The 24,183-nt window shown below is 54.5% G+C and overlaps 11 protein-coding genes across 11 annotated transcripts; 3 read left to right on the plus strand and 8 right to left on the minus strand.

Annotated features, from left to right (window-relative positions):
* Nucleotides 1-426: 426 nt before the first annotated feature.
* On the minus strand, nt 427-1,811 carry KRP23_11547 (Phosphotriesterase-related protein; the record flags this gene model as incomplete). The annotated part of the gene is made up of 2 exons (XM_067882103.1): nt 427-1,164; nt 1,233-1,811. The coding sequence occupies 2 exons, from the start codon at nt 1,809-1,811 to the stop codon at nt 427-429; spliced, it is 1,317 nt and encodes a 438-aa protein (XP_067740384.1).
* Nucleotides 1,812-1,971: 160 nt separating this feature from the next.
* On the plus strand, nt 1,972-2,754 carry KRP23_11548 (MOB kinase activator-like 1-like protein B; the record flags this gene model as incomplete). The annotated part of the gene is made up of 3 exons (XM_067882104.1): nt 1,972-2,078; nt 2,148-2,215; nt 2,294-2,754. 3 exons carry the CDS (start codon nt 1,972-1,974, stop codon nt 2,752-2,754), a joined length of 636 nt encoding a protein of 211 aa, XP_067740385.1.
* Nucleotides 2,755-2,962: 208 nt separating this feature from the next.
* KRP23_11549 (uncharacterized protein) lies at nt 2,963-4,399 on the minus strand (the record flags this gene model as incomplete). Its single annotated transcript, XM_067882105.1, has 1 exon — nt 2,963-4,399. The coding sequence occupies one exon, from the start codon at nt 4,397-4,399 to the stop codon at nt 2,963-2,965; it is 1,437 nt and encodes a 478-aa protein (XP_067740386.1).
* A 191-nt stretch (nt 4,400-4,590) lies between these two features.
* Nucleotides 4,591-5,604, minus strand: KRP23_11550 (uncharacterized protein; the record flags this gene model as incomplete). The annotated part of the gene is made up of 1 exon (XM_067882106.1): nt 4,591-5,604. The coding sequence occupies one exon, from the start codon at nt 5,602-5,604 to the stop codon at nt 4,591-4,593; it is 1,014 nt and encodes a 337-aa protein (XP_067740387.1).
* Nucleotides 5,605-5,730: 126 nt separating this feature from the next.
* Nucleotides 5,731-6,771, plus strand: KRP23_11551 (uncharacterized protein; the record flags this gene model as incomplete). Its single annotated transcript, XM_067882107.1, has 1 exon — nt 5,731-6,771. The coding sequence occupies one exon, from the start codon at nt 5,731-5,733 to the stop codon at nt 6,769-6,771; it is 1,041 nt and encodes a 346-aa protein (XP_067740388.1).
* Nucleotides 6,772-8,901: 2,130 nt separating this feature from the next.
* KRP23_11552 (uncharacterized protein) lies at nt 8,902-10,261 on the minus strand (the record flags this gene model as incomplete). Its single annotated transcript, XM_067882108.1, has 2 exons — nt 8,902-9,318; nt 9,380-10,261. 2 exons carry the CDS (start codon nt 10,259-10,261, stop codon nt 8,902-8,904), a joined length of 1,299 nt encoding a protein of 432 aa, XP_067740389.1.
* An 823-nt stretch (nt 10,262-11,084) lies between these two features.
* KRP23_11553 (uncharacterized protein) lies at nt 11,085-12,395 on the minus strand (the record flags this gene model as incomplete). Its single annotated transcript, XM_067882109.1, has 2 exons — nt 11,085-11,486; nt 11,550-12,395. 2 exons carry the CDS (start codon nt 12,393-12,395, stop codon nt 11,085-11,087), a joined length of 1,248 nt encoding a protein of 415 aa, XP_067740390.1.
* Nucleotides 12,396-12,608: 213 nt separating this feature from the next.
* KRP23_11554 (uncharacterized protein) lies at nt 12,609-13,914 on the minus strand (the record flags this gene model as incomplete). The annotated part of the gene is made up of 2 exons (XM_067882111.1): nt 12,609-13,043; nt 13,105-13,914. The coding sequence occupies 2 exons, from the start codon at nt 13,912-13,914 to the stop codon at nt 12,609-12,611; spliced, it is 1,245 nt and encodes a 414-aa protein (XP_067740391.1).
* A 610-nt stretch (nt 13,915-14,524) lies between these two features.
* On the plus strand, nt 14,525-15,730 carry KRP23_11555 (Endochitinase B; the record flags this gene model as incomplete). Its single annotated transcript, XM_067882112.1, has 2 exons — nt 14,525-14,693; nt 14,757-15,730. 2 exons carry the CDS (start codon nt 14,525-14,527, stop codon nt 15,728-15,730), a joined length of 1,143 nt encoding a protein of 380 aa, XP_067740392.1.
* Nucleotides 15,731-15,825: 95 nt separating this feature from the next.
* KRP23_11556 (Inositol oxygenase) lies at nt 15,826-17,554 on the minus strand (the record flags this gene model as incomplete). Its single annotated transcript, XM_067882113.1, has 2 exons — nt 15,826-17,348; nt 17,428-17,554. The coding sequence occupies 2 exons, from the start codon at nt 17,552-17,554 to the stop codon at nt 15,826-15,828; spliced, it is 1,650 nt and encodes a 549-aa protein (XP_067740393.1).
* A 131-nt stretch (nt 17,555-17,685) lies between these two features.
* Nucleotides 17,686-23,386, minus strand: KRP23_11557 (uncharacterized protein; the record flags this gene model as incomplete). Its single annotated transcript, XM_067882114.1, has 2 exons — nt 17,686-20,833; nt 21,825-23,386. The coding sequence occupies 2 exons, from the start codon at nt 23,384-23,386 to the stop codon at nt 17,686-17,688; spliced, it is 4,710 nt and encodes a 1,569-aa protein (XP_067740394.1).
* Nucleotides 23,387-24,183: the final 797 nt, after the last annotated feature.

The following is a 24,183-nucleotide window of genomic DNA, read 5'->3' on the forward strand; positions in this document are numbered from 1 at the left end:
GAAGCAATTACACCTCTCTGTCAGCAAACGCGGGGTCGAAATGTGTATGTTACAGTAAGCATGTAGAGCGGTTTTCATTTCTCGAAGGTGGAGCCGACCGGTTATGTCGTCGCGTTAAAGGTGCCTACGCGGCTAGTTGACAGAATATGGTAAGTGGAACGACAAGTCTTGTGCAGACTCACTTTCAAATAGCAGATCGTGAACGCCATTCGGATAACAAGAAATGCCTCAATCCTACGAAAGGTCGGTTAGAGTGCGCAGTCTCTAGTTTGAGCCACACCTGGATGATATTTTGCCACGCGAACCATCGTAAGGTCGATTGAAAATTCAAAACTGCATACCTTTCAACAACAACAAAAACTTTCACTGGAGAAGTCTCGAATTTCGCTGAAATCTGACGCAGCTTCTCTCCAGCGTTTCTAAGTATCAGGTCTTTGTCGGGAGTGGGGCAAACTTCTGCCGACTATGGCGACGTAAACACTTGGTGCCGCAGTATATGAAGGCGAACTTCGTAAAGTATTCACCTTCGATCGGCTCGAAGTAGTTCCCGCAGATGGAGCACTGCAGGTAATTTTTCGGAATTGGCGGCGCCTCTGGAGCCACGTACCAAGCTAGCAAGTCCACGACGTTGCCACACACGATCTGGTCCCATTGAGCCGTAGTAACGCCTTGCATCAATAGACGCTGTTTGAATATCTCGAACAAGTACGTGTACCCTCCACCGCCGTAGCGGCGGTACTGAATTCGCTGAAGTACATTGCTCGATAAAAGTATTTGGTGTGTTGCGTGCGGTCGATTCGCGATGAGAAGTGGAATCCAGCGGAGGATCCAGCGCTCAGGAGGAGGTTCTTCGGCGTCACTTTCCAGAAAATCACTCGAGCATATTGCACTTGTAAGGCACGGGTTGACCAGCACCGCATCGCTCACAGCCGGCAAGCCAATCATGTCAAACATGACTGAAACTCCAAGATCAAGAAGTTCCAGCACAAAATCGTTTAGAGCGTGCTCTTGGCAAAAACGATCCACATGACAAAGGACAAGCTTCTTGCTTTCTGCACCAGCATCCAGTAGTGCTTGAAACCAAGCTTGGACAGCAGCCATAGTGCCTCTGCTACTAGCTTCGGAAAATGACAAGTAAAGTGGTGCGTGAGTTCGTGCTTGAGCCTGTCAAAGAACGATCATGTCAGTCCAAAGAGTCTAAAATATCCAAACACTGCAGCTCCAGAACGTACCAATCCGAGTCCCTGTACGAGGATCCGTTCCTTCGGTCCAAGCTCAGACGATTGAATCTGCTGGTACATTGCTCCGGGGTACGCCACGACTCCCCCACTCTCAATCCCAAACATCAGTTCAGCCTCCAGCACCTTCGCAATGCGTTCGCTTTGCTCTCTCGGCGACAAACCAATGGAAAACGCGTCGTTAATCCTCTCGATCTCGAACGTCGTGACCGTAAGGAGATGCAGGCCCGACAGTCTCTCAGCCAGATGCAGACGCTGTTTCGCCAAAGCATCGCGTCCCTCGATTAGCAGCGCCACATCCACCACCAACGGCTTTCGTGTCTGTCCAATGGCAGCTGCCAATTGCTGCAGTCTCTCCAGTTCGCGAAAAGCTTCGTCCTCATTCTGAAGCTGCAGGTTGCGACCTCCAAACGCGAAAGGGGAGCGACGATAGACAATCAGGTCTTCCATTTTGATCTCCAAATCTGCTTTAGAGGCAGCTTTAGACCCGATAGTGTGCAGGACATGCTCATGGGGGAGCGTCAGCCCCACATCCTCGGGAGCCACGAGGTCACCACGAACACTGCGGATCATTTCGACACGATGGAGAAAGTGTATGCTTTGTGTAGTTATGAAGCCTGCCTTAAGTGCGTCGCTGGTCCGTTTTGAGCAAATCGAGCTATTCATGGGCTCACTAAGTGCTAAAGCTGTTGGTGAGTTGTTCATTTCCTACTTGGGATCGATTGCAGAAGCCATGAACAGCCTGTTCAACCGCAACAAGACTTTCCGGCCGCAAAAGAGCCACAGCCACGGCACCAAGCGCTACGATCTCCACAAACATGCACAGGCTACGCTCGGCAAGTACGTTACCATCACTCCGAGTTGAAGTTGCCTCCATCTGACAGATTGTTGTTGTGTTGGTGCTGGCAGTGGCGATATGAGGAATGCGGTTGCATTACCTGAAGGAGAAGATCTGAACGAATGGCTCGCTGTCCACAGTACGCTTTGTTTATTTATTTCTCAGCTTTCGTCAATTTTTGTGACCTTTGCTAACTTTTTTTAACGTTTGGTTGTAGCGGTGGACTTCTTCAACGAGATCAGCATTGTGTATGGCACCATCTTGGAGTTCTGTACATGCACTTCCTGCCCAGAGATGCGTGCTGGACCCAAGTTTGAGTACTTGTGGAAGGATGGCAAAGAGTTTAAGACGCCGGCGAAACTTGCAGCGCCCGAGTACATCGACATGCTCATGACGTGGGTCGAGGAGCTACTTAGCGACGAGACGCTGTTTCCAACGCGAGAAGGAGCGCCGTACTGCCGCGGCTTCCAGTCCGTCGTCAAGAACATCTTCCGCAGACTCTTCCGGGTCTACGCGCATGTGTACTACTCGCACTTCGACAAGATCGTCAGCATTGGCGCCGAAGCGCACCTCAACTCGTGCTTCAAGCACTTTATGGCCTTCGTCACGCAGTTCGATCTCGTCGACAAGCGCGAACAGGAGCCACTCAACGACCTCATCAAGAAGCTTCTTCGTTAGCTGCCGATACCTCAACAAAAAGCATAATAACTGAGACCTCACCTTGTTAGCTGGGGAGTTAACTACCCAACAACTACGAAAGCCAGCAAGCATATCTGCTGCCTGCCTCACCATAAATGCAACCACGAACCTTGCTCCTTAAACATAAATATCGACCTGCTTCGCTTGAACGCACCGGCAAGGCGTGCCACCGACTAACATTTCCCCTCTAAAGCAGCAAATCCACGGGTGGCTGCGTGTGCTGGCCATTCTGCTCCTTGCGCACGAAACCCGCGTGTGTGGCAGGGTTGAACGGGTCAAACCCTTCGTAGCCACTCTCCTCGTGTTTCTGCGTTGGGGACACGTGCACTGCAACCTCAGAGAAATCAATGAGATTGGCTTCCTGCACTTCCTGCACTGGTTGCAGCGGCTGCTTCGTCGGCACGAGCTGTGGCGCATGTTCGTGCTCGCTCTCAGGCTCTTCGTGGACCTCTTCCAGCTTGTTCGTTGAGATCGCGTGCACGCCATGGATCAGATCGTCCAGTCCCTGCGATCCTGGAGACACCTGCTCAAACTCCTGCAATGGACGCGTCGTCTGCACATCATCCCGGTTCACAATGGGCTTCTCCCACTGCGTGCCGCCCGTGCCTTCGTGCCGGAAGTACACAGCACTACGCGAGCGGGAGAAGACCGGGTACCACCCAGACTCGAGCACAAAGTTGGTCAAGCTGATATCGGTCCACGCGCTTCCGTCAATGAAGAAATCGTACGTCTTGTGTTCGTCCACGAGCGTCACCACGAGGTCCAGCTCATGGTGGTCCTCCAGGTCGTACTCAAACTCCCACATGTCTCCACAGACGTCGTCGTAGCTCACTCGTTTGAGCTCGCGGCAGTCCAACACGACCACAAATTCTCCTTTCTCCAAGTCTCGCAGCTCCAACTTGTGGACGCTGCCATTCACGCCAAACGCAAACGTCCACGTGAGCAGCGTGCCAGGTGGACGTTCGTCGCCGTCACTTAGCAGCTCGCCACGAGTGTCCTCCACACGTCGCACGTACATATCGCTGCTCCAAACCGACGCCGTATGGTGGCGATGCGCCACTGGCAAGAACCTTTCCGCCAGTTGGTCCCAGTGGACACCCTCGGCGGTCAGGTCGTAGAGCGTCTCCAGTCTTCCTTGGTCCACCACGGACGTCTTGACATCGCAGATCGTGACGCGGAACGGCGCGGTTTCCACCTGGAAGTCGTAATGCCAGTTGGTGGCGTACTGGTCCGAGCTGAAGAGGCGCCGGCCGTCGAGCTTCAGCCGCTTCTTGGCCGAGATGCGGCTGTGCTCCAGCATCAGCGTGTGCACCTGCTCCGAGCCGGCGAGCACGAAGCGCCACGTCACGCGCTTCTTCGACAGGGGCACGCGCGCGCCGATGTTCTCCGTCTCCTTGGACACGCGCAGCACGGAGCTGCTGGCGCTACCGCTGGTCGATGAACTGGTCGAGTCCAAGCTGCCGCGCGCACGGCGGGGCTTGGGCGCGACGCTCTGGTGGTCGCTGCCGCTGCTGCCGCGCGATGGGAGCGAGGGCGACGAGAGCGTCATAGCGTGTAGCTGCTCGGCTGGTTCTGCAGGACTGACTGTGTGAGGAATCTGGAAGACGGAGCTGATTCCTGCCATGCGACAGGTGTGCCGAAATATTGGTACGCATGTGATTTTTGACCAATGAAGGAGAGAAGAGATGGCTTTTGACGAATGAGAGACGTGGAGGGTAGGGGAATGAAAAATGTCAGCATGGCTACATTGTGTAGCCATGTCGGATAGGCAAGTTGCAGTTGCAGTCAAGTGAACCGTCCAAATGCTGGATGCCATTATTTAGGCGCGTACACTTGGCTCGGTTTTCTGCCCTGCACGACGTTGTTCATCCAATTCGAGAGCTCGGCGGCGAGAACGCTGGCCTTGGTCTTCTGCACGTTGTGGCCGCCCTTGTCGAACGCGAGGCGAGGGCCTGGATGGCACACAGCGCTCACATCCAGGAAGATTTCCTCCTCGATGAGCGCGTCATCTTTCGCCCACGCCAGGAAACTCGGCAGCGATCGGCTCTTCGCCAAGTGGCGAGCGAACAAGGGGAAATCTGCCGTCGCACAGCGGACGATGCCCGCCGTGAAATAGTCCGGCACGTTGCTGTCCGGGAACTTGAACGACTTGACGTAGAGCTGCCGCACGAGGTACTTGGACAGCTTCTCAACGACCGGCACTCTGGAACGCAGCATTTGCCACAGTAGATCGTTCAGACGGGGACTCAGTGCCTGATGCGGTCGATGGCCCGCCCCTGAGAGAAGTACCAGTCCCTTGACGTCGATCTTCTGCTCGTCGGCGTTGATCCCCGTGAAATGCACCGCCGCATGGCCTCCGAACGAATGACCCAGCACGAACACGTTGTCGGTGCCTTTCAGCGCAGTTTGCATCGCCTGGTACGTGAGTTGCACGGACGGAACCGCACTGATATGCTCGTAGTAGTTGCTCGTGTCCAGGACGGTCGACCCTGCGAACCCTGGCAAGTTGACGCCCACCACACGCACGCCACGTTCTTTCAGCAGCGGAATGAGGTGTCGAAAGTCTCGGTACGTCCCTGGAGCGCCGTGGATCAGCACCAACGTCGGAGTGACAGCAGTCAAGCCCTCGGGCTTCACGTCCACGTACTCGATGTTGCACTTGCCATCCACGTCGATAAACGAAGAGGCCGGTAGCGGTGGGGGTGACGGGCGTCGTGGCTTAATGGAGAAGGCCGCAGCCTTCATCCAGTCCGACGCCGGCTGAGGCACCAGCGTTGAACTCCTGCCCAACGTTGCAGCACGTCGAGAAGCTCCGATCACCGCCTTCATCAGCTCCAGCTCCCCACGTCACCACTTGGTCTCCAGTTCCCGAATGGCTGCTAGGATGGTGACGGTCCCAGAAGGTCTCACATAATCCAAAGTGTTGAGTCGACACCGCGTCGGGCTTGGTGTGTCATGTTGCGGCGTCGGTTGCTGTCGTCGGCGCGTGCTCGCCAGCCGTACAACCGCTGGGCCTTCCTGCCTCGAGTGGAGGTGTCACCTCCGCGTGAAGCTCGAGCACCTCCTGCGCCTCTTCCTTCACCAAAGTATCTTGACGTTCTTGGGCGCTGCACGCTCGAATACGTCGACATCCCACCGCTGGAAGAGGCTTTGAGAGGTCACGAAGATCCAGTGACTCTTGTGCTGGTGCATGGGGCGCCAGGCAGCTACAATGACTTCCGCCATCTCGTTCCAGTGCTGGGCCGGCATCCACACGTGAGGGTCATCGGCATCAACTTGCCAGGCTACGCAGGCTCCAAGGTGGCTGAAGAGCACTATCTCAAGAGCATCAGTGCATTGCCGACTGCTAAATTGGCCTACGAGGCCGTGAAGACGCTCTGTGGCGGACAGGAAGGAAGCGACAAGGTGTTCCTGGTGGGTCACTCGTTCGGAGCGCACACGGTGATCAACATGGCCACACTGCATGCGGCTGAGAGAGAATGCAGTGCGCTCAAGGTTCGAGGGATGGCGTTGCTGGCACCTGCTGGCTGTAGGCCGCACAAGGTGCTACGACCTCGAGAGAGTGCAGTGGTCGTGAATTTGCTGCGTACAGGGAACCCGGTGGTCTCTGCATTGTTGCCACCCTTCATCAAGGCAGTCTACACAAAGCTGCTGGGCTTTCCCAGCGATCTGCCTTCAGGGCACTATATGGCGGGGCTTATCCGAGCTGGAACGACTGACTTTGGCGTGATCCGCGAGCAAGTGAATGCGCTCAGGGAGTTGAAGCTGCCGTCACTTGTTGCTTGGTCACAGAACGACGAGTTCATGGAGGAAGACATTCCGATTGAGCTCGCGCGACTGTGTTATCCTGGTCCGCGTCTCGCGTTTGCGAGTGGAGCGCACAACGTGCAAAAGACTCGTGCTGAGCAGATTGCAGAGGCAATGAGCAAGTGGATCGAAGAGGTCTTAGCTGACGAGAACGAAGGAGAGCAACAACCAACGCAGCAACTGCCGTAGCATCGGTGTAGCAATAAACAGATACGGTGGAATCGTTTCGCCATCAGCGTCGCTGATGTCAGACCAAGAAAACCTCGCCGCGTTCCTCCTTAATGCCACAAAGCTACCGAATTCCATCCAGAACTACTTCAACAACTCGAACAGCGCCCACAGTGTCGAGATTACGACAGATCCTCCAGAGGTATACCGACCATGCGAAGACCAGGATAGCGGGGTGAGTCGTGATTCGGACAATCGCGATTTGATCGGTGACCAGACCAAGCTTTTTGGAAGTCTCCAATCACCCACGATCGTTGCGTGGGCGCGGGATCACGAACTCGTCTAGAGCGAGGTCCCAGAAGAGCTCCCGATCTTGGCAATTTGCTGGGTACCCAACAGAAGACCAAATTTCTAAGAGGCCATTGTGAAATTGTCTGAGTTCATCGTCAAAGCTACGAACACAAACTTGACGACGGTGGGGGAGAACTCCATTTGCAACGGTCTCATGTGATATCTTGAGGTGAGGAGCGTGCTTGGGTTGTTGCGATAAGAAAGCTCACATGGCAGCAAGCTTTATTCCTGGTGGGCGTAGGTATTCACGAATAGGATTGAAAAACAAGTCGCCAATGTTTTGCGCCGCAACCACGTTCAATTGGCGCACTGCGGGCCCATTCCGAGTTGGCGAGCGTGATGGCACCCATCACGTACTTCCACATCCTACCTTGTTTCAGGTCTCCGAGGGTTATACACGAGCCTTGTCCACCTCCGCCACCACTCCCAGACGCCAAGTATCTCCAGATCGATGATATCTGCAAGATCGAATACGTCGAAGTTGAGCCAACCGATAGCTCTCGCGCGAATAACAATAATCCAGTGACGATTGTGATGGTTCATGGTGCACCCGGAAGCTTTCGAGACTATCGGTACCTCATTCCGCTGTTGGCTGAACAGCAACCAAGCCTTCGCCTCATAGGCATCAACCTCCCAGGTTACCAGGGCTCTGAGGTTGAGAAAACACACTACCTCGACACAGTCTGCGCTCTCCGTACCGCTGAGGTAGTCCTACAAGCAGTTCGTCAGCTTTGCCCCTCGAAAGAAAAGAGTGGAGGAAACGTATTCTTCATCGGTCACTCTTTCGGCGCGCACACGGTGATCAACATGGCAGCTATGAACGAGACTCAACGAATTGCTGGAGAAGCTGGCAACGTACTGCAAATTTGTGGGATTGCGTTGCTAGCACCTGCTGGATGCGTCCCCCAGCGCATGGTGAAAGAGATACCAATGAAGATGATGGTCATGATGCTTAGATCCCGCAATGCTGTTGTTCATTGCTTCGCAACCCGTTTTGTCAAGTACCTGTACACCGAAATCCTCGGGTTTCCTAGGAGAACGCCAACATATTCATGCGTGTCGGCAGTGATGCGGGCAGGTTCAACAAAATTCCCGTTAATCCGAACGCAGGTCAATCTGCTAAAGGAAGTTACGATGCCTGTGTTCGTTGCATGGGCACTCGACGATGTCCTCATCGAGCCTGCGATCCCCGAAGAACTCGGCAAGCTCTCTCATGTGGGCCCACGCCTCGAGTTTGCTGGTGGAGGACACAACATCCAAAAGACTCGAGTTGAGCAAATCACGGCGGCCTTGTCTTCATGGATCTCGTCCATCTTGAGCGAATGCAACTCCGTCGAGCTTGGGATGACCCAGCATTTCCCGTAGAGTAAATCAGATTTTGAAAGGGTCTTGGTGAGTGTAGGATGAAATATGACATGGGGCCATTGCATCCCATGCCGTCCGTTTTGGTCTGCTGATGCGTTTGTTGCTGCTATCATTCGCGCGGGGACCACCAGTTTCGGGTACGCGACCAGGTGGCTCTTTGCAAATGCTAACTCTCTCAAAGCGACGAGAAGATGTTCCAACGATGCTTGAGAATTTGCACTACTCTGGACACGTCTTGCATAGGTGCCGTAATTTTCAGCTGAAGTCGACAGCAATAAAGCGCGAATTCTTCATCTCAGATGAATCATCTCTGTTTGAACCGGTCCTCAATTCTTTTGAATCCCTTCTCACTGGTTTCACTGAAGAGAGACATAAAAAGAAAAATAAGCTACTAATTTGTTGTACTTCTTAAAAAATAAATGAAGGTGTCAATAACTAATTTTCAGCTGCGTGGCCATCCCTCGATCCTCGTATCAACTGATCCTCCACGTCGTTGTTGAAACAAGTGACCTTGCTCTCCCACGTATCAACGCCCACCTCGAGACTGGGACATCTTGCCAAGTCGACAGTCGACGTGCCTCGGATCGAAGCCTCCCGATGAGTCTGCATCACACTTGAGGGCCCCAAAATTGAGAGATCGCCTGGCATAATGACCAATCGACTGGTTTCTACGAACGCAACTGATACACCCCCGACAATTGGCTCAATCAGAGTGCGTTTAATGAACACCGTCCGATGTCCCTCGACATACTTCCGGATTACCGCGCGCATGACGACACGTACGTCGACCTCACCAAACACAAAAGCGCTGCACGAACTTCTCATGCGAGTATTATTCCCAGCAGCAAAGTTCTGCAAGTACACCAGCATTTAGACACCACACAACTTCCCAGCCCACAATAATGAAGCGTACCTGCAGGAAGACTACTCCCACGTTTTTTTTGGGGTAACTTTCCCCACCCCAAATGACTTCCTCGGTTTGATGACGGTTAAAAGGAAGAGGGTGCTTGTCAAGAAACTCCACAAAGACCCCTTCTGCCCTGCGTCTCCCTGTATTGTTTCTCCTTCCAGGACATGGGAGCTTGTCCATCCCCACCCGCTCGAAGAAGTTATCCACGCCTTGATACACGTCGTCCAGTCCCATCATTAGCTCGTCAAAAACAGCGCTGTTGTTCAGCGGTGGGGTCACTCCCCTCGTATCCAATCGATACTGCCGAATCAGATTAACAGACGTCGACACCATATCCTCTCGCAACTTCCTCTTGATAAATCGTTGCAACGATTTGGCCTGCTGCAAATGCTGCGTCAGGGCTTTTCGAAGCTTGGCGTTTTCCCCCTCACTGCTGTGACGTAGCATCGATTGTCGACCTGCGATTTTCTCCCACAGCAACGCCGCCTCCGTCTTATGAGCCGCCTGGGCCTTGAGCACAAACGTGGGAGTGGTAGTCTGCTTCGAAGTCGGCAGCGTCGAGCGCACTCCCGCTGTCATTTTGCGTCTCTCGAGTTCTGTCGAGAGCTGCTTGACGACTTCGCGTAGGGTGAGGATCTCGTCTTTACGTCGTTGTCTCCACGATTTCTTCTTCTCTTGTGACTGCTTCTCGGGGGAACTGACGGAGCTGGCAGAATTGGGCGAAGACGTCGTTGGCAAGCATGGTGGTGGTTGGTAGGACGTTCTCGTAGAGTCTGCTGCTACTTTCACGACGTTGGCGTTATCTTCCATCGTATCGTAGTCAACAAGGAACGCTAGCATCGACCAGTCGTCCATGAAGAAGTCCTCATCGTTCACGGAAGACATGTCTGACCGCTTTCAGTGGTCGCGAGTTATTTTGGCTGTGAACTGTGTGATTGGAAACCACTGACCATCGATAATCAATTTGAGCGAAGCTGAGAGTAATCATGTACAGACGGCCCTCTCAATAAGCACAAGGGGGACAATGAAGCGATACCAGAGGGATTAGATATGGTGCTATCGAATGGGTTTGGTTTTGTACTGAATTGTATTACCATTAGTGATCTGATATATCGGGTTATCGAAATAACGAGGTGATCGTACTGAGAGAGACCTCTGTACCTCAAGCTTACCTACGAAGGACGCTGTGGCGTACTGCACAGTACTGTAGATGGAAGCAGTTCGTCATGTAACCCGTACACTTGCTCGTAAATCGTACTAAGCTGGTTTCAGCAGTCGTGTCGTGAGTTCTACTCAAAGTTTCCGAAGCAACTCCCCAACAAAGCCGCAAAATCACTTCAGCTTACTGAAGTGATACCTAAAGTACGAGTGCGGACTTAATAGAAGCCTCTCAATACCATCTAGTTTGGCAATGCGCTGCTACTTCACAAAATGATGGCTCGCCGACAACGGAGGATGATCGACATACTACGTAGTAAAACTTCCGAAGTAGTTAAAAAAAGTTTTATAAAGTTTAGATAACAAACATACACAAAGGTATGTGCACCGTAGGCAACGTCAAAACCCGATACCGGTGAGTACAATATGGGAATCGGTATGCTGGAGAACCGAATCCCGGAGCTGCAGCACCATCGATAATTGTAGTCCTGATGTCCATACCATCTTCACAACATTTGAATGGTAGCAATATACTGAGCGAGTCCATGCTCTACTGACTCGTTGTCCTGATTAGCTGGTCTTCTAAGCAATTGTTGTAGTGTGTGATCTTGGTGTCCCAGTAGTCAAGTCCAAATTCTAGACTAGGATACTTGATCAGATCAACACCAGAAAGGTCGTTGAGTAGCATCGCCTCGCGGTGCGTTTGCATGACTGTCGTGGGCCCCACAGTCGACAAATCACCACGTTTCAAGACCATGCGATCTGTCTCGACGGTCGAGACCTTTAAGTCCCCGTATATTGACTCGATCAACGTCCGCGTAATGAACACCGTTCGATCTCGCTCGGTATACTTTCGCACCACAGTACGCATCGTGATACGGAACTCCATGCCCTTCATAGAAAACATTATGGACACGACCCTCAAGCGCGTATTCCTCTCGGTATTAAAGTCCTGTAAGCACATGCAGAAGCGTGAGTATTCACTCATCATTTCACTTCGCAATTCCAACCTCACCTGCATAAAGAGGAGCCTGTCATCGTCACGGCGTTGCTTTTCAGGGTCCCAGACCGCCTCCGACGTCTCCTGAATGTCGAATGGCACGGCATAATTATCCAGAAACTGCACAAGCAGCCCCCTGGTCAATTTGCTGTTCGGCCTGTTCTTTCTCCGCCCAGGACACGGCAGTTGGTGAATCCCCTCCTGTTCGAAGAACTTATCCACGCCTTGATACACGTCGTCCAGTCCCTCCAACAGTTGGTCGAAGACGACCTGGTTGTCCAGCGGAGGAGTCACTCCCCTCGTATACAGTCGATGCTGCTTGATCAGGTCGATGGACGATGACACCATTTCCTCCCTCAGCTTCCTCTTGATAGACCGTTGCAGCGACTTGGCCTGCTGCAAATGCAGCGTCAGGGCTTCTCGAAGCTTGGCGTTTTCCTCTGCACTGCTTTGACGTAACGTTGACTGGCGGCCTGCGATTTTCTCCCACATCAACGCCGCCTCCGTCTTATGACCAGCTCGAGCCTTGAGCACAAACTTGGGAGCGATAGTCTGCTCCGAATTCGGCAGCGTCGAGAGCACGCCCGCCGCCATTTTGCGTTTCTCGAGTTCTGTCGAGAGCTGCTTGACGACTTCGCGTAGGGTGAGGATCTCTTCTTTGCGGCGTTGTCTCCACGACTTCATCTTCTCTTGTGGCTGTTTCTTGGGGGAACAGATGAAGTTGGTATCGTGGGACCAAGTCGTGGTCGGAGTCAAGTTAGTGGAGACCTTGGGCGTCGAACACATTTCGCAGTCGGCCAGGAACGCGAGCACTGACGACTCGTCCATTAGGAAATCTTCGGTGTTCGACAGCAAAGCCATCACGTAGCGAGTTGAATTGTGTCGTGGCACTTGAGCTGGTTAGCTGGTTAGCTGGTCTGACAGATTTTACCGCTGCCGAACTTCTCGAGTGAGCCGGCTCTGCCCGCATAAGGGCAATCAGTTGGCGCGGGAGAGAGTGTAATCACGAGAAAGAGTGTAATCATACATGTATCCATAATAATAATCATGCGATAAGTCAACAGTTGGCAGGACTCATACTGGACGTGATGATTCCTTTTGCGATTTGAGCAATAGCATATCCTCGACTTTGTGTTTAAAGCTGCTGACCGAGTGTTGCCAGGCCTGCGATCCGCTCTCGTAGAAGGGCGTCTTTTTCCAACTGGCTCGTACACAGTGGCTATCCAGCGGCTTTTCGTGGTCTGTCACTCGGCAGTGGGTTTGCATGACAGTCGTTGGGCCGGTGATCGACGGCTCTCCGTGCTTCACTACCATACGCGTCGTCTCCTTGAAGACAACACCAAATACTTGCTCGAGGGGCTCGACCAATGTACGCCCGATGAAAACTGTTCGGTCTTTCTCGACGTACTTTCGGACTGCTAAGTGTACGACAAGACGCACCTCGCTCTCATGTCTTCTCACGCCTACGCACACACTTTTCAAGCGCGTGCTCTCGTCAGCTGTGAGATACTACGAAACAAAACTTAGTGCTAAAAGCATACCTAAGCAGGAGTAGTATAGTGCGGCGTACCTCGGCTAAAATGACGCTGGACTCCCCACTAGGAGTCGATTTGAGAGCCCAAACCGCTTGCTCCGTTTGGCGGAGGTCGAATGGCACTGCGTAGCAATCCAAAAGCTCAACAAAAACGCCTTTGTCATGGTACTTTTGTGAGTCATTTCGTTGGCTCGGACACGGCAGTTGGTTCATCTTGACTTGATTGAAAAAGTCGTCAAGCTCAGCATACATGTCGTCCATCCCAGCCGTGAGTTCCTTGAAAACAGCCTTGTCGAACAGAGGTGGATCAGTGCCCAGACTCCCGAGGTTGCTTGCGAAAGAGATCGGGTGTACCACCGCTGCGTTCATCCGTCTTTTAAACGCACGCTGGATGGCTTTGATCTGCAGATCATGCTGCCTCACTATCTCGCGCAGTCTCGTATTTTCCTCAGTGCTCGTCTGCATCCGACCGAGTTGCTGCATCGCGATATTCTCCCACATCGATACGGATCTTCGCGATGTCGTCGTCGTTGCAGCTCTGCTGTCAGTGTTGGCTTTGTGGTGCTGCAGTGCTGCCGAAAGCTGGTCCACTTCTCCACGCAAGCGCAGTATTTCCGCCCTCCGTCGCTGGTGCCAGGATTTCTTCTTCCCCGCGGGTAGTTCCTCACCTTGCTGAGTAGGTGGCGCCTTGGCGTCTGTAAATGCATCCCCGGTGCTACCAGTAGTTAAATGTGGAGACACCATCGCGTAGTTTTCCAGGAAAGTCAGCAGTGCAGGATCCAAGTTGAGGTCGAGGCCCGCGATGCCTTCGTCGCTGCCGTTTTCGCTGGCTGGAACAAACTTCATGGTATCAGTGCACGATGCTTCGTAAATGCAGAATGGGCCCTGGCCGTGGACTTACGTCGCGAATTGGTCAACAGTGGACGCTCAGCCTTGGATGAGTGGAGGAAACGCCGAATCAAGCGGGACTCCAACGTCTTGAGCGGACGGTTGACTATACTGCAGCAGTTTCTCAACGTCAGCGCAGCGCAGCACCAAAATTCCTCGGTGCTCGTAACGAGAAAGTCTGGACCCTTGATGGTTGTGACCTTTTCTCTCTGGACACGGCCGTTTCTTGACCGCAACCTCAGCCAGGAGACTTGAAGGTGCCAAGTATTATCTCTTCAAGGCTCTGGTATCTGCACGATCCCATTCAAATCCGTCGGACGCTCGCCAGATGCCGCCAAGTGAGACAAGAGCGAAATGCTGCAGCAATTTAGTACAGGCAACTGGAATAGATTCAATGTCTTTATTACAGCGGGAGAGAGGCATAAGGTACCAATGTTCGTAGGTTAGTGTCTAGCGCTGTGGATGGTGTATCGATGGCTGGTAGCCATCTCTCTGCCATGACGGACTCGCCTGGTAGCATCGGCTGCTTCAGTTTAAAGTCTGCGCACTGCCGTTACAACACCAAACGATGGTTCGGTCGCCGCCTCGGCGCTATGAGGATGAATCCGAGACGTCTGCCTGCTACTATCCCCCCAACGACATGGGCCCGTATCTGTCGTCGAGCGTCAATCAACGCGCTGCTCCAACCAAGAAGAAGCGCTCGAAACTGCTCCGTCGATTGATCCCAGTCGTTTGTGGTGCGTCCGTGTCCCTTACAACCCAAAATCTCCGATATTTCCTAACTCTTGTACTCTTTGCAGGTGCCGTGGTGCTTATCGTTGCAATTGTCATTGTTGCAGTGACGCTGCAAGCCAATTCCAGCAACTCCGAGAGCTCGCCGAGCTCTGGCAGCAGTGGAAGTTCCACTTCAGCCCCCTCAGCTTCAGCTTCGTCCTGCTCGACTGTAGCAGCTCAGGACCGGACTGTGGCCTTCTGGCAGAGTGAAGTCGCGGGGTGTGATACCGTCCCCGATGGAGTTACGCACGTGGTCTTCGGGTTCGCGTTAGTCGCAGATGGAGAAATCAAACCTTCGTTCCAGTCCAGCGACGCCAACATCAAACAGTGCGTGGAGCAGCTTCACGCTCGCTGCATTTCGGCCATGGCGAGTGTCGGTGGCTCGACCAACAACCAAAACATGTCGAAGGTCGCGAACGCGACGTTGTTTGCAGCTTCGGCCGTGGCGCTCGTGTCAAAGTTCGGGTTCGCCGGTCTGGATCTGGACGACGAGACGGTCGGGTCGGACTTTGATGCGGATCGAGCTGTGGCCATGTTGAAAGCAACGCGAGAAGCGCTGGATGCAGCTGGGAGCACCGCCGCTCTGCTTACGTACGACGCTTACTTCTACGAAGGAGACGCGTCAGTGTGCGCAGCAGAAGCCTCAGCCGCATACTCACGCTGCTTCCCGACGGGGGCGCTGGACTACGTGGATTGGGTCAACATCATGGCGTACAACGTCAACCAGGATAACGACACTGCGGCTGGGATTTACGCTGCAGCAGAAAGCACAACGTTCGCTGCGTGGGGCACTCAGTTGGGTGGGAACTATTCCTTGGCCACAATTGGGCTCTGTGTGGGCGGAGGGTGTGCGTACGGCCCTGGACCAAACGCTACAGTTATCGCAGAATGGGAACAGTTCGCTCGCCAGGAGGGATTTGGCGGCATGATGATCTACGCGGCGTCGTCTGAAGTTGCAGATGACTTCCCAGTGACGCGGAGTATCATCAGCACTGCGTAGCCCAGTAGATAGTGCAGCACCTTCCCATACGGCACTTGGCATATTCATTCATAAAGTTACGATGCACAAACACAGGTACTTCGTCGTCGCTTCTGTCACCACTGCAGCGTGTCCGGCAGATACTTGTCAGCCAACTGCAGATAGTACGGGAGCTCATCGTCAACGTTGGTCTTCTGAATAGCTTCCTCCGACACGCAAGCCACTTTGCTGATGGAGCTGATCCACTCCTTCGTGTCCATGTCTTGAGGCGCACACAACTCGTCATAGTTGTCCTGCTCGTACCACGTCTTCAGAGACCAGAAGCGGACGACGTCCAGCGCTTCTGCAGGCAGCGTGGTCTTGTTAAGAGACAGCACGCGGTGCAAATACTCGTCAGGTGTCCACGGAAGAACGACGTTCTCCAAGCCACCATGACCAGCGACACTGCCGCCCTTCTCCGCTTTGCAGTGGTCCGAATTCAGCTCGTTCAGCTGCGAGAACGCAATGGAGCTCGGAATCGGTTCGCCAACAACCCACGTCGAGTTCTTTACCAGCCACTCGCGCGCCGAAATGCTTCGCAACGCAGCGTCGTCCTCGTTCGTCCAGCACAAGAAGAGCATCCCCAGTGCACGCAGGAACACCGAAAGTTGCAGCCAGTCCGGGTGTCCGTCGTTTTTAACCGCAGCAGCCGTAGCCAGCATGTACTTGATCACCCAGCTGCTGCCACGCTCCGAGTCGCCTGTCAGTTCCATCGCACATTTGCACGCTTCGGGGACCGACATGGTGGCGTGGTGCAAATCGCCATATCTGGCCATTTGGCTCGTCACGAACGCAATTGTCTGGTACTTTCTCATGATCTTCACGAACAACGGGACTGGGTCCGCCTTGTTGCACACCAACGACATGATGTCGCCCCCATCCCACGGCACAGGCAGGTCCGAAACTTGGACCCGTTTCTCCAATGGATCAATGCACAGATAGCTCCCGTGGAAACTGCGAAGCGCAACACCGCCAGAATTTTGCGCAAAACTCTCTCCGTGTTGGGGCACCACTTGGAACGTCTCCCACGTGGAATTGCACGGCCGATTCGCCAGAATCGTCCCATCTTCCTCCACACACAGAAACTTGCCATGGACACTGCGCAAGAAAACTTGTCCTTTTGCACCGAGCAGCGTCTGCCACATGTAGCCATTGTTGCACTTGGCGCTCACTTCAATGGCTCCGTCCTCCCCAGCCACCAAGCAAGTACCGTCGGCGGTTTGCAGCGCCATCATGCAAAACCACGTACCTTCTGTTGGTCGAATTGGAAAAAATGTGTTTTTTTGGAACACGGCCACCATTTGCACTTTGCGCAAACACTCATTGCCGTTGTAGAGGAAAAGCACTTTGGCATCCAGTTCCGCAAACCCCCAACCGCGATAGAGCCCCACCAATCGCCCGTGGCGTTTTGAATCCTCTTCGGCCTCCAAATAGAGTTCGTGGACCATTTTCTCCTCTAAAGTGCCCAAAGTGGCCAAATAGAGCACGCGCGCCAACCCCAAGCCGCGGAACTCCTTGTTCACCACCACCGACTTGACGTGCGCCGTCCCGTTCTTCTCCAACGTGAAGATGAGCTTCCCCACGGCCCCACGCTGAGTCGCTGCAAAAAGTGCAAACATAACATTAGAATTTGCGCAAAACATATTTTGCGCTGAATAGGAAAAAGTTGCGCAACGTACAGGCAAAGAGCACCCAGCGAAGCTCCTTGGTGCGGCGGTCGTCCGTGAACTGCAGGCGGAAGCGGGCGGCGGGGGCGGGCAGCGCCTCCGTCACGGCCACGCAAGCGCCCAGCGAGAGAGTCGCCATGTTCGGTTTTTCGCAAATTGAGGAATGGAAGGCAATTAGGTGATGATTGGCTAAAAGTTGACTTCGACGAACTTCAACGTGTAGATGGCTACATCTGTGACGTGTGAGAACTGCAACTGCAACATGGCTTTCTACTGTTTGGAAGGTCTGCGCTGCAGCTTCCACATGGCCTGGCAGTCGTTTGCTGTCGTTTGTGGGGAGTTTGCTGTGTTTTGCTTGGGGTTTGAGCTCAGTCGTCGCTGTGCAGTGTCTCGTCGTGGACTGGCCGAAGGCGAGACCAATGAGGGCGGACGAGGAGACAGCGCACTGAGTGTCGAGGGGCTGGTAGGTGTTTGGTCAAGAACTGCCAAGGACGAGTGCGTTATCATGACACCTTTCGGTTGGAAGGACCCGCCCAGTTGAGTCGAGCGCGGCGATGGCAAAGCAGAAGCTGGGGACACCCAGTTCCTGTCTTGAGATGAGGACGTGAATCCTGTGGTTGCTGGTCGCGCTTGACTGACACCGTAGAGTGGCGACCCGCGACTTGAAAGTGTCGATGCAGGGCGCTCAACGCAAATGTTGGGAACCGAGAGATGATTCGGTTTGATCGGAGAAAGTGCCACTGAAACAGGAGAGAAGAGTCGGGAGACGGCGTTCTGGTGGCCTTTTTGATGCTGCTGCTGCTTCTTGTCCTTGATACGTCGAGCCAACTGCGTTACTGGTACGGGTTCTAGTGCTCGGGCTTGGGGGTCTTTGCTGTCGGTAGTAGGCGTACTTGACGACCTGGAAGTGGTCGGCCGTGCTGCTGTTTGCCAGGGTTTGTCTGCGAGAAAGAAGGACTGTTGGTTTTGCTTTTCTGCTGTCTCCAGGTTCCAGCGATGCCGCTCCAGCAGAGACTCCCGAATGCAGTGCAGACTGGACAGTGGAAGACGTCTCCAGCCTCGCTCCGAGAGCTCCAGCATTTGCACCTGTGTTGAGCACATGAACACAGTTCTGGCCAGGTCAAAGTTGGCCGTGGTGGACGAAGCCCCACTCGTTGTCGTCACGGACGCTAAAGTAGCGGCAATATACAGCTGAGCTTTCGCTGGCGACGAGGGAGAAGCAGGAGATGCTGGAGACGTCAGAGGTGGCGGTGACGGAGAAGCGGCCCCAGAACTGGGACTGGTAGGTGAAGCAGACGCTCCAGTCGAGGCAATCGGTCCAGCTACCGATGCACTCGCTGACAGCATGTTGGCGCTGGCAATGGCGACACCGAAAAACTCCTGCGGTCCAATCGTTGCCACTCGGACAAGCACTTCTTTGGTCGGTGCGACGTCATTCGCTCCTGAGGTCCCTGTAGTCTCAGCAACTGGCACGTGCCGACGCAGAAACACAACTACTTCGCCGCTCTTGACGATGTAAAGCGTACGCAAGTGCACGGGTTCTTGGAGGAAAAGGTGGCGTGGCTCGTAGAACTGCTCTTGGAGGTCATGCGCCACGCGAATGCACTGCGCGAAGTCATTGTCCCGGAGAAAGTTGAGCGTTGCAAGGAATTCGGCGCGCTCCACCATGGCGTGCTGCACCGATACGCCTGGTAGCAGAGCCATCAAGGCCTGCAAATGCGGACGCTCTAGTACCAGCAAATCTGCCTCACAGGCAGCCAGAGCTGTGGCTGAACGCTGGAGTCGCGTTACAAGTGAGAGCTCGCCGAATGAGTCTCCGGCGGAGAGTGTGGCGAGTACGTCGTAGTGTTTGACGGCGAGACCGGTCTGAATGGTGCTGACGTCCTCGTTCACGATGCTGATGTTGCCTCGCAAGATGAGGAAGGCGCGGCTTTCGATCTTGCCTTGACGAAAGAGGTGTTTGTCCTTTTGGATGGTGGCAAACGAGGCAAATCGAGCGATCCCGCGAGCGAGCGTGAGCTGATCGACATGAGCTGGCCGGTCAAACTTCCCAATGAACGCTGTAGGCTCGAGCAAGCGCGCCATGAAGCTGATCTCGAACGGGGAGCGGTCAGCCGGAGGCAGCAGTAGCACGCGTCGAGTCTCAGCACGCGTGATACTGAGCGATGATGTTGGTGCATCCCAAGCCACTCGGTCCGACACGAACGGGAATTCATCGGCAAGTGAAGGCTCTGCGTGCATTCGTCGGAGCAGGTCTAGATACAGCGTTTTGCCTTCAAACTTCTGCATGTAGGCGGCCTTAAACTTTTTCACAAAGGTTTCAAGATGTCGAGACACCAACGGGTTCGCCAAATGGAGGCTCCGAGTTTTCACCACAAGGGCCCACTCCTCCATCAGAGACATAGCAAGCAGTGCCTCCGCGTCCGTATCAACGCCACTAACGCCTATCAACTGCGAAGCGCCAACGTACGTCTTTCGCGAAATCGCTGCACAAACCACGCTCCCAGCAGCAACCACATGCGCTGTTCGAGGCCGGCCTAAGATCCCCATCTCGCCAAATCCTTGATAAAGCGCCTTTCGACACACAATCGATGTTCTACTGCCCCCACCGTCCTCTTCTTCTCCGCCATATTCAAACCCTTCAATCCCCTCTGCATAATTATTTGGCCGAAGATCTCGCAAGGGCTCATCTAGCACAACATCAGCTTCCCCTTCGGCCAAGATAAAATATCGGTCGTCATCTTTATCACCTTGCTGAATGATTCGAGCTCCTTCCTCGTAGTGTTCTAGAGTACAACGATCCAAAATGTGCTGTCGTTGACGAGCGGAGAAGTGCTGGAATACTCGCTGTTTTGCCAGCACGCCGTGCATTCGCAACAAATGCCGATGCAGCATTAACTCGTGTACCGGTGCCAGCAACCTGGCAAATGAAGCCTCTGGGAGTACGGCACACGTCACCGCTCCACTAGCCACCGCATTGAGTATTCTAGAAACCAATCCTTGCAGCAAAGACTCCTCGCCAAAGTATTCGAGCTCCTCGTGCTTGTGTAGCTGGATCTCCATCTCAGTTTCAATCTGCGAGCGCCGTCGTGAGGGCCGCCGAGAGGATACAACACCGCCCGAGCTGTCCATCGGAATAAACCCCACCGGGCGACTACCTGTAGTGCTCATAGCACGAGATCGCCGACGCTGAGTGATCAAAACTTTGCCTTCCTCGATGAATAGTAAGTCTCGTTCCGGCTGGCCTTGGCAATAAATGTACTCTCCGTCACTGTACGTCACGTACTCCAATGCACGCAGCAACTCGCCTTCCGAGCACAGTCCCTGCTTCACGACATGTGCCAGGATCGGTACTCGACGGAGTAGTAGGGCTTTGCGCGCCCTAGAGGTCGATGGCTCATGGTCATTGTCCATGGCGCTATCGATGTGTGGAAACCCACGTCTCCCACCTCCACATCCAGAGGCTCACCGAGACAGTGATCACGTCCGTTTCGCTAGTGTCAGCATGTTCAGTCGGCTATTGCTGGGTGGCGACGGTCTCAGGTTTTTACAAGCTTTGTTCTCATAAATTAATGGGCTTCCGTTGGTCTGTACGCGACTTGCCAAGGCTCGCGTTCCTAACCGTTGGCGACTACTTTCGTCTTGAAGATCACGGATCCGTTTGGGTCTCCTTCGTGTTTGCGGTCTCGGTTGATGATGATACAGGTGGCGTCGAGCTGTTCTCGACTGCTGTGAAGGCTGGAGACGTCTGGGTGAGGGGAGTTGACGCGCTACTAACGTTAACAGCGCCGTCATCGTCCGCTACTAACAGTGCCGTCATCGGCTGCTGCAGTAGCTGGGGAGCAATGGAAGAGCGCAGTTCGAAGGCGACTTCCATTGCTGTCGGACGCGCTGCAGGGTCCAAGCTTAGGCATCGCTGTGCGAGCGCTCGTATTGCTGGCGGGCAGTCGTCCCGGAAGTTGGGAAGCAGTTTGCCTTCGGATACGAGGTGGACGACCTGCATACTGCGCATCTTGGCGTGGCGGCTGAAGCCGTACGGGAGCGCGCACGTGTCGATCTCAGACAGCACTACACCAAACGAAAACAGATCACTCTTCTCGTCGTAGCGTTTGCCCTCTAATACCTCTGGCGCACTCCACAAGATCGTGCCAATGCCGTTGGTCATGGTGTCCTCCACGGATCGTTCGCGGCTCAGTCCGAAGTCGCTCAGCTTTGCACGTAATCGCCGATCCAGCAGCACGTTCTTGGACTTGAGATCGCGATGAATCACGATGGGCACCAGCGAGTGTAAGTACACCAACGCCTCGACGATATCACTGCTCAGCGTGAGCTTCTCTCTGTTCCAGCTCAGCTCCTTCTGAGCAATTGGATTTGCCAGCAGGTTTTCTAGGTCACCGCGTGGCATGTACTCCGTCACTGCACAAAGGTGCAAGAGCGACTGCCAGGCTACGCCGCAGAAGGCCACGATCCGCGGGTGCGCTAAAAACGACGCCATCCTGATCTCCTCTGCGAACTGCTCCAAGGCCTCTGGGTCCTCTCGTTTCGTTGGCAATAAACACTTCATAGCCACGTAGCGAGTCTCATATTGGCCCAGCCACACCTCCCCGCTGCCTCCTTTGGCGAGCAGCCTCAAAAAGTGGAGCTGCGCAAACGAAATGCGTTTAGTCACGATGGCCGGATCCGACACGAAGGCGCGCAAGATAGCGCTCTTGCGGCACAGCTGGTCGTTGGACAGCGTGATCTCGGCCCGTGTCGTGGCTACGAGTGCTGAAGTGCCGTGAATCCCTGGTGACCGTCGACTTCTCGGTCGTGCTCCGAAGAAAACCTCCATGGGCGTGAGTCGTTCCTCATCTGTAGCTCCTGCGACCGCTAGAGACGGAGCGAGTGGGCCCCCTAGTAAATGTGACGTCGGCGACCAGCTACCGTCGTCCCACGATCCCTCCAAGATGACGCGGTCGTACGCGTCCTGCAGCCACGCCCGCGATCGGCTCAGCCACCACACCGAGATGGCCAACACCACACAAATCAACATAGACACTGCCAGCAGCACAATGGCCGTCGTGGAGAGCGTCCCCGGGGACGGAACCGACTGCAGCTCAAGCCACGCGTTCATAGCTGCTCCTTCCGTGGCCGGACACAGGTCCATCTCCGTAAAACTGCTGCTATTGGCTGTAAAGCTCGCACTCCCACTACGACTGGAGATATCCACGTCATCTGCCACACCTCGACACGGCAGAATGAAGTTCGTGAGCGGCTGGCATGAGTCTGTCCCTGTAAAGCTCGCGTCTGTCAAATGCACTGCAAAGAGCGAGTCCGTCGGCTGCGTCGCCGGAGGGGAATGCCGTCTCAGCACGGGTTCAGGGACACTAGTGCTGCGTCCGTCCTGGGCCCAAAACACGCCTGCAAACTGCGTCTGTGTGTCCATAGCGGACGCGTACACTGCGCACCTGGTAAGGGGCAAAACCTGCTTAACCGGACAGTTTTCCGGCAGGAAATGGCCGATAATCCCGCAGTTTTGCAACTTGCAGCTGCTGTTCGTCAGCGTCTGCAACTCCTCCACGTCCGGCAGCAAATCGCCCATCCCCTGGCCGCACGAAGTGTAAATTTGCACGAGTTTCGTGTCCCCTGTGCTTGATGACGAGGCGTCGACGGCCGACGCAAACACGAATCCTGAGTCCCACAGCAGCGCGCGCTGCATGAGCCCCGGCAGGTCGCTCCAGGACAGCGAAAAGCTGGATAGTCTGCTACTTACAGCGCTCGGCAGCGCGCTGGAGCTGAGCGAGAGCCTGTTCGCGGAGCTGCCAGACGTCTCCAACGCGTAAAGACGCGCCACGAGGTCCCCCGCGGCCCTGCAGTCGCCGGAAAGCAGCAGCAGAAGCGCGAGACTCAGCGCAGCACGCGCAGGCAGTCGCCGCCGCCGCCGGTAGCGCGAGAGCAGGAAGAAAGCACCGCGCCTCCGCACCGGAACCATTTGGAGAGCGACTTGAGTGGCAGAGGCGTAATTTTAGAGTGAGCGTGATTGGGACCCGGCTTTTGGTCCAGACGGCGCTGATTGGCTGATTGGCGTCTGATTGGGTGTCTACCCTGGAAAGTAAGACCGTTGCGACGAAAGTTGCAGTCGAGACTGCTTCGTGCAGACGACTGGCTGACTGCAAGTCCTTGCTGCAGTCTTTGGGACTCCTTCGTCATGGACTGCAGGCGACGACTTCACGACTCGCCAGCGAAAACTGGTCGGGTATGCATACATGTAGTGCGCGAAGTTAGGCTTGCTACAATAGCGTGAGCTTCCAACAGGGGCTTGGATGAGACACTGTCTCCGACACGTACGCTCGCAGATGCCGGCAATGATGGTGACAAGGCTGCAATGCTGAGGAGTCCTTAATGAGGACAGGAGCGCGTTAGCCAGGCATCACCACGGGCAAATGCGACGGCGACAGCGCTATCATAACGTTAGTACCATCCTGATGGTAATTTGGGAAGGTCACTTCATAGGGAAGTGGCACTCTTTCGCAATAAGCGATTTGAACCCGCACGTGGTAAAGGGTTCAACTGCGAGACCGCGCAGCCGTCGACTTTGCTTCGCCACTGGTCACTGGCGAATCGCCACGATATCGCATAGACGCGAGAGCTATGGCGGCGACGACCGCGTTCGAATGGCAGATGCTTGCTTTGCTTGCGAGCCGCCGTTGCTGGAAGTGCGCAATTTCGGAGCTCAACCACCGGCTTTTGGATGGTTGACTTGTTTTTTGTATGAACACAAGGATGGGA

The sequence above is a fragment of the Phytophthora ramorum genome (assembly GCF_020800215.1).
Source record: "Phytophthora ramorum isolate Pr-102 chromosome Unknown Phyram_PR-102_s0012, whole genome shotgun sequence".
Lineage (NCBI taxonomy): Eukaryota > Oomycota > Peronosporomycetes > Peronosporales > Peronosporaceae > Phytophthora > Phytophthora ramorum.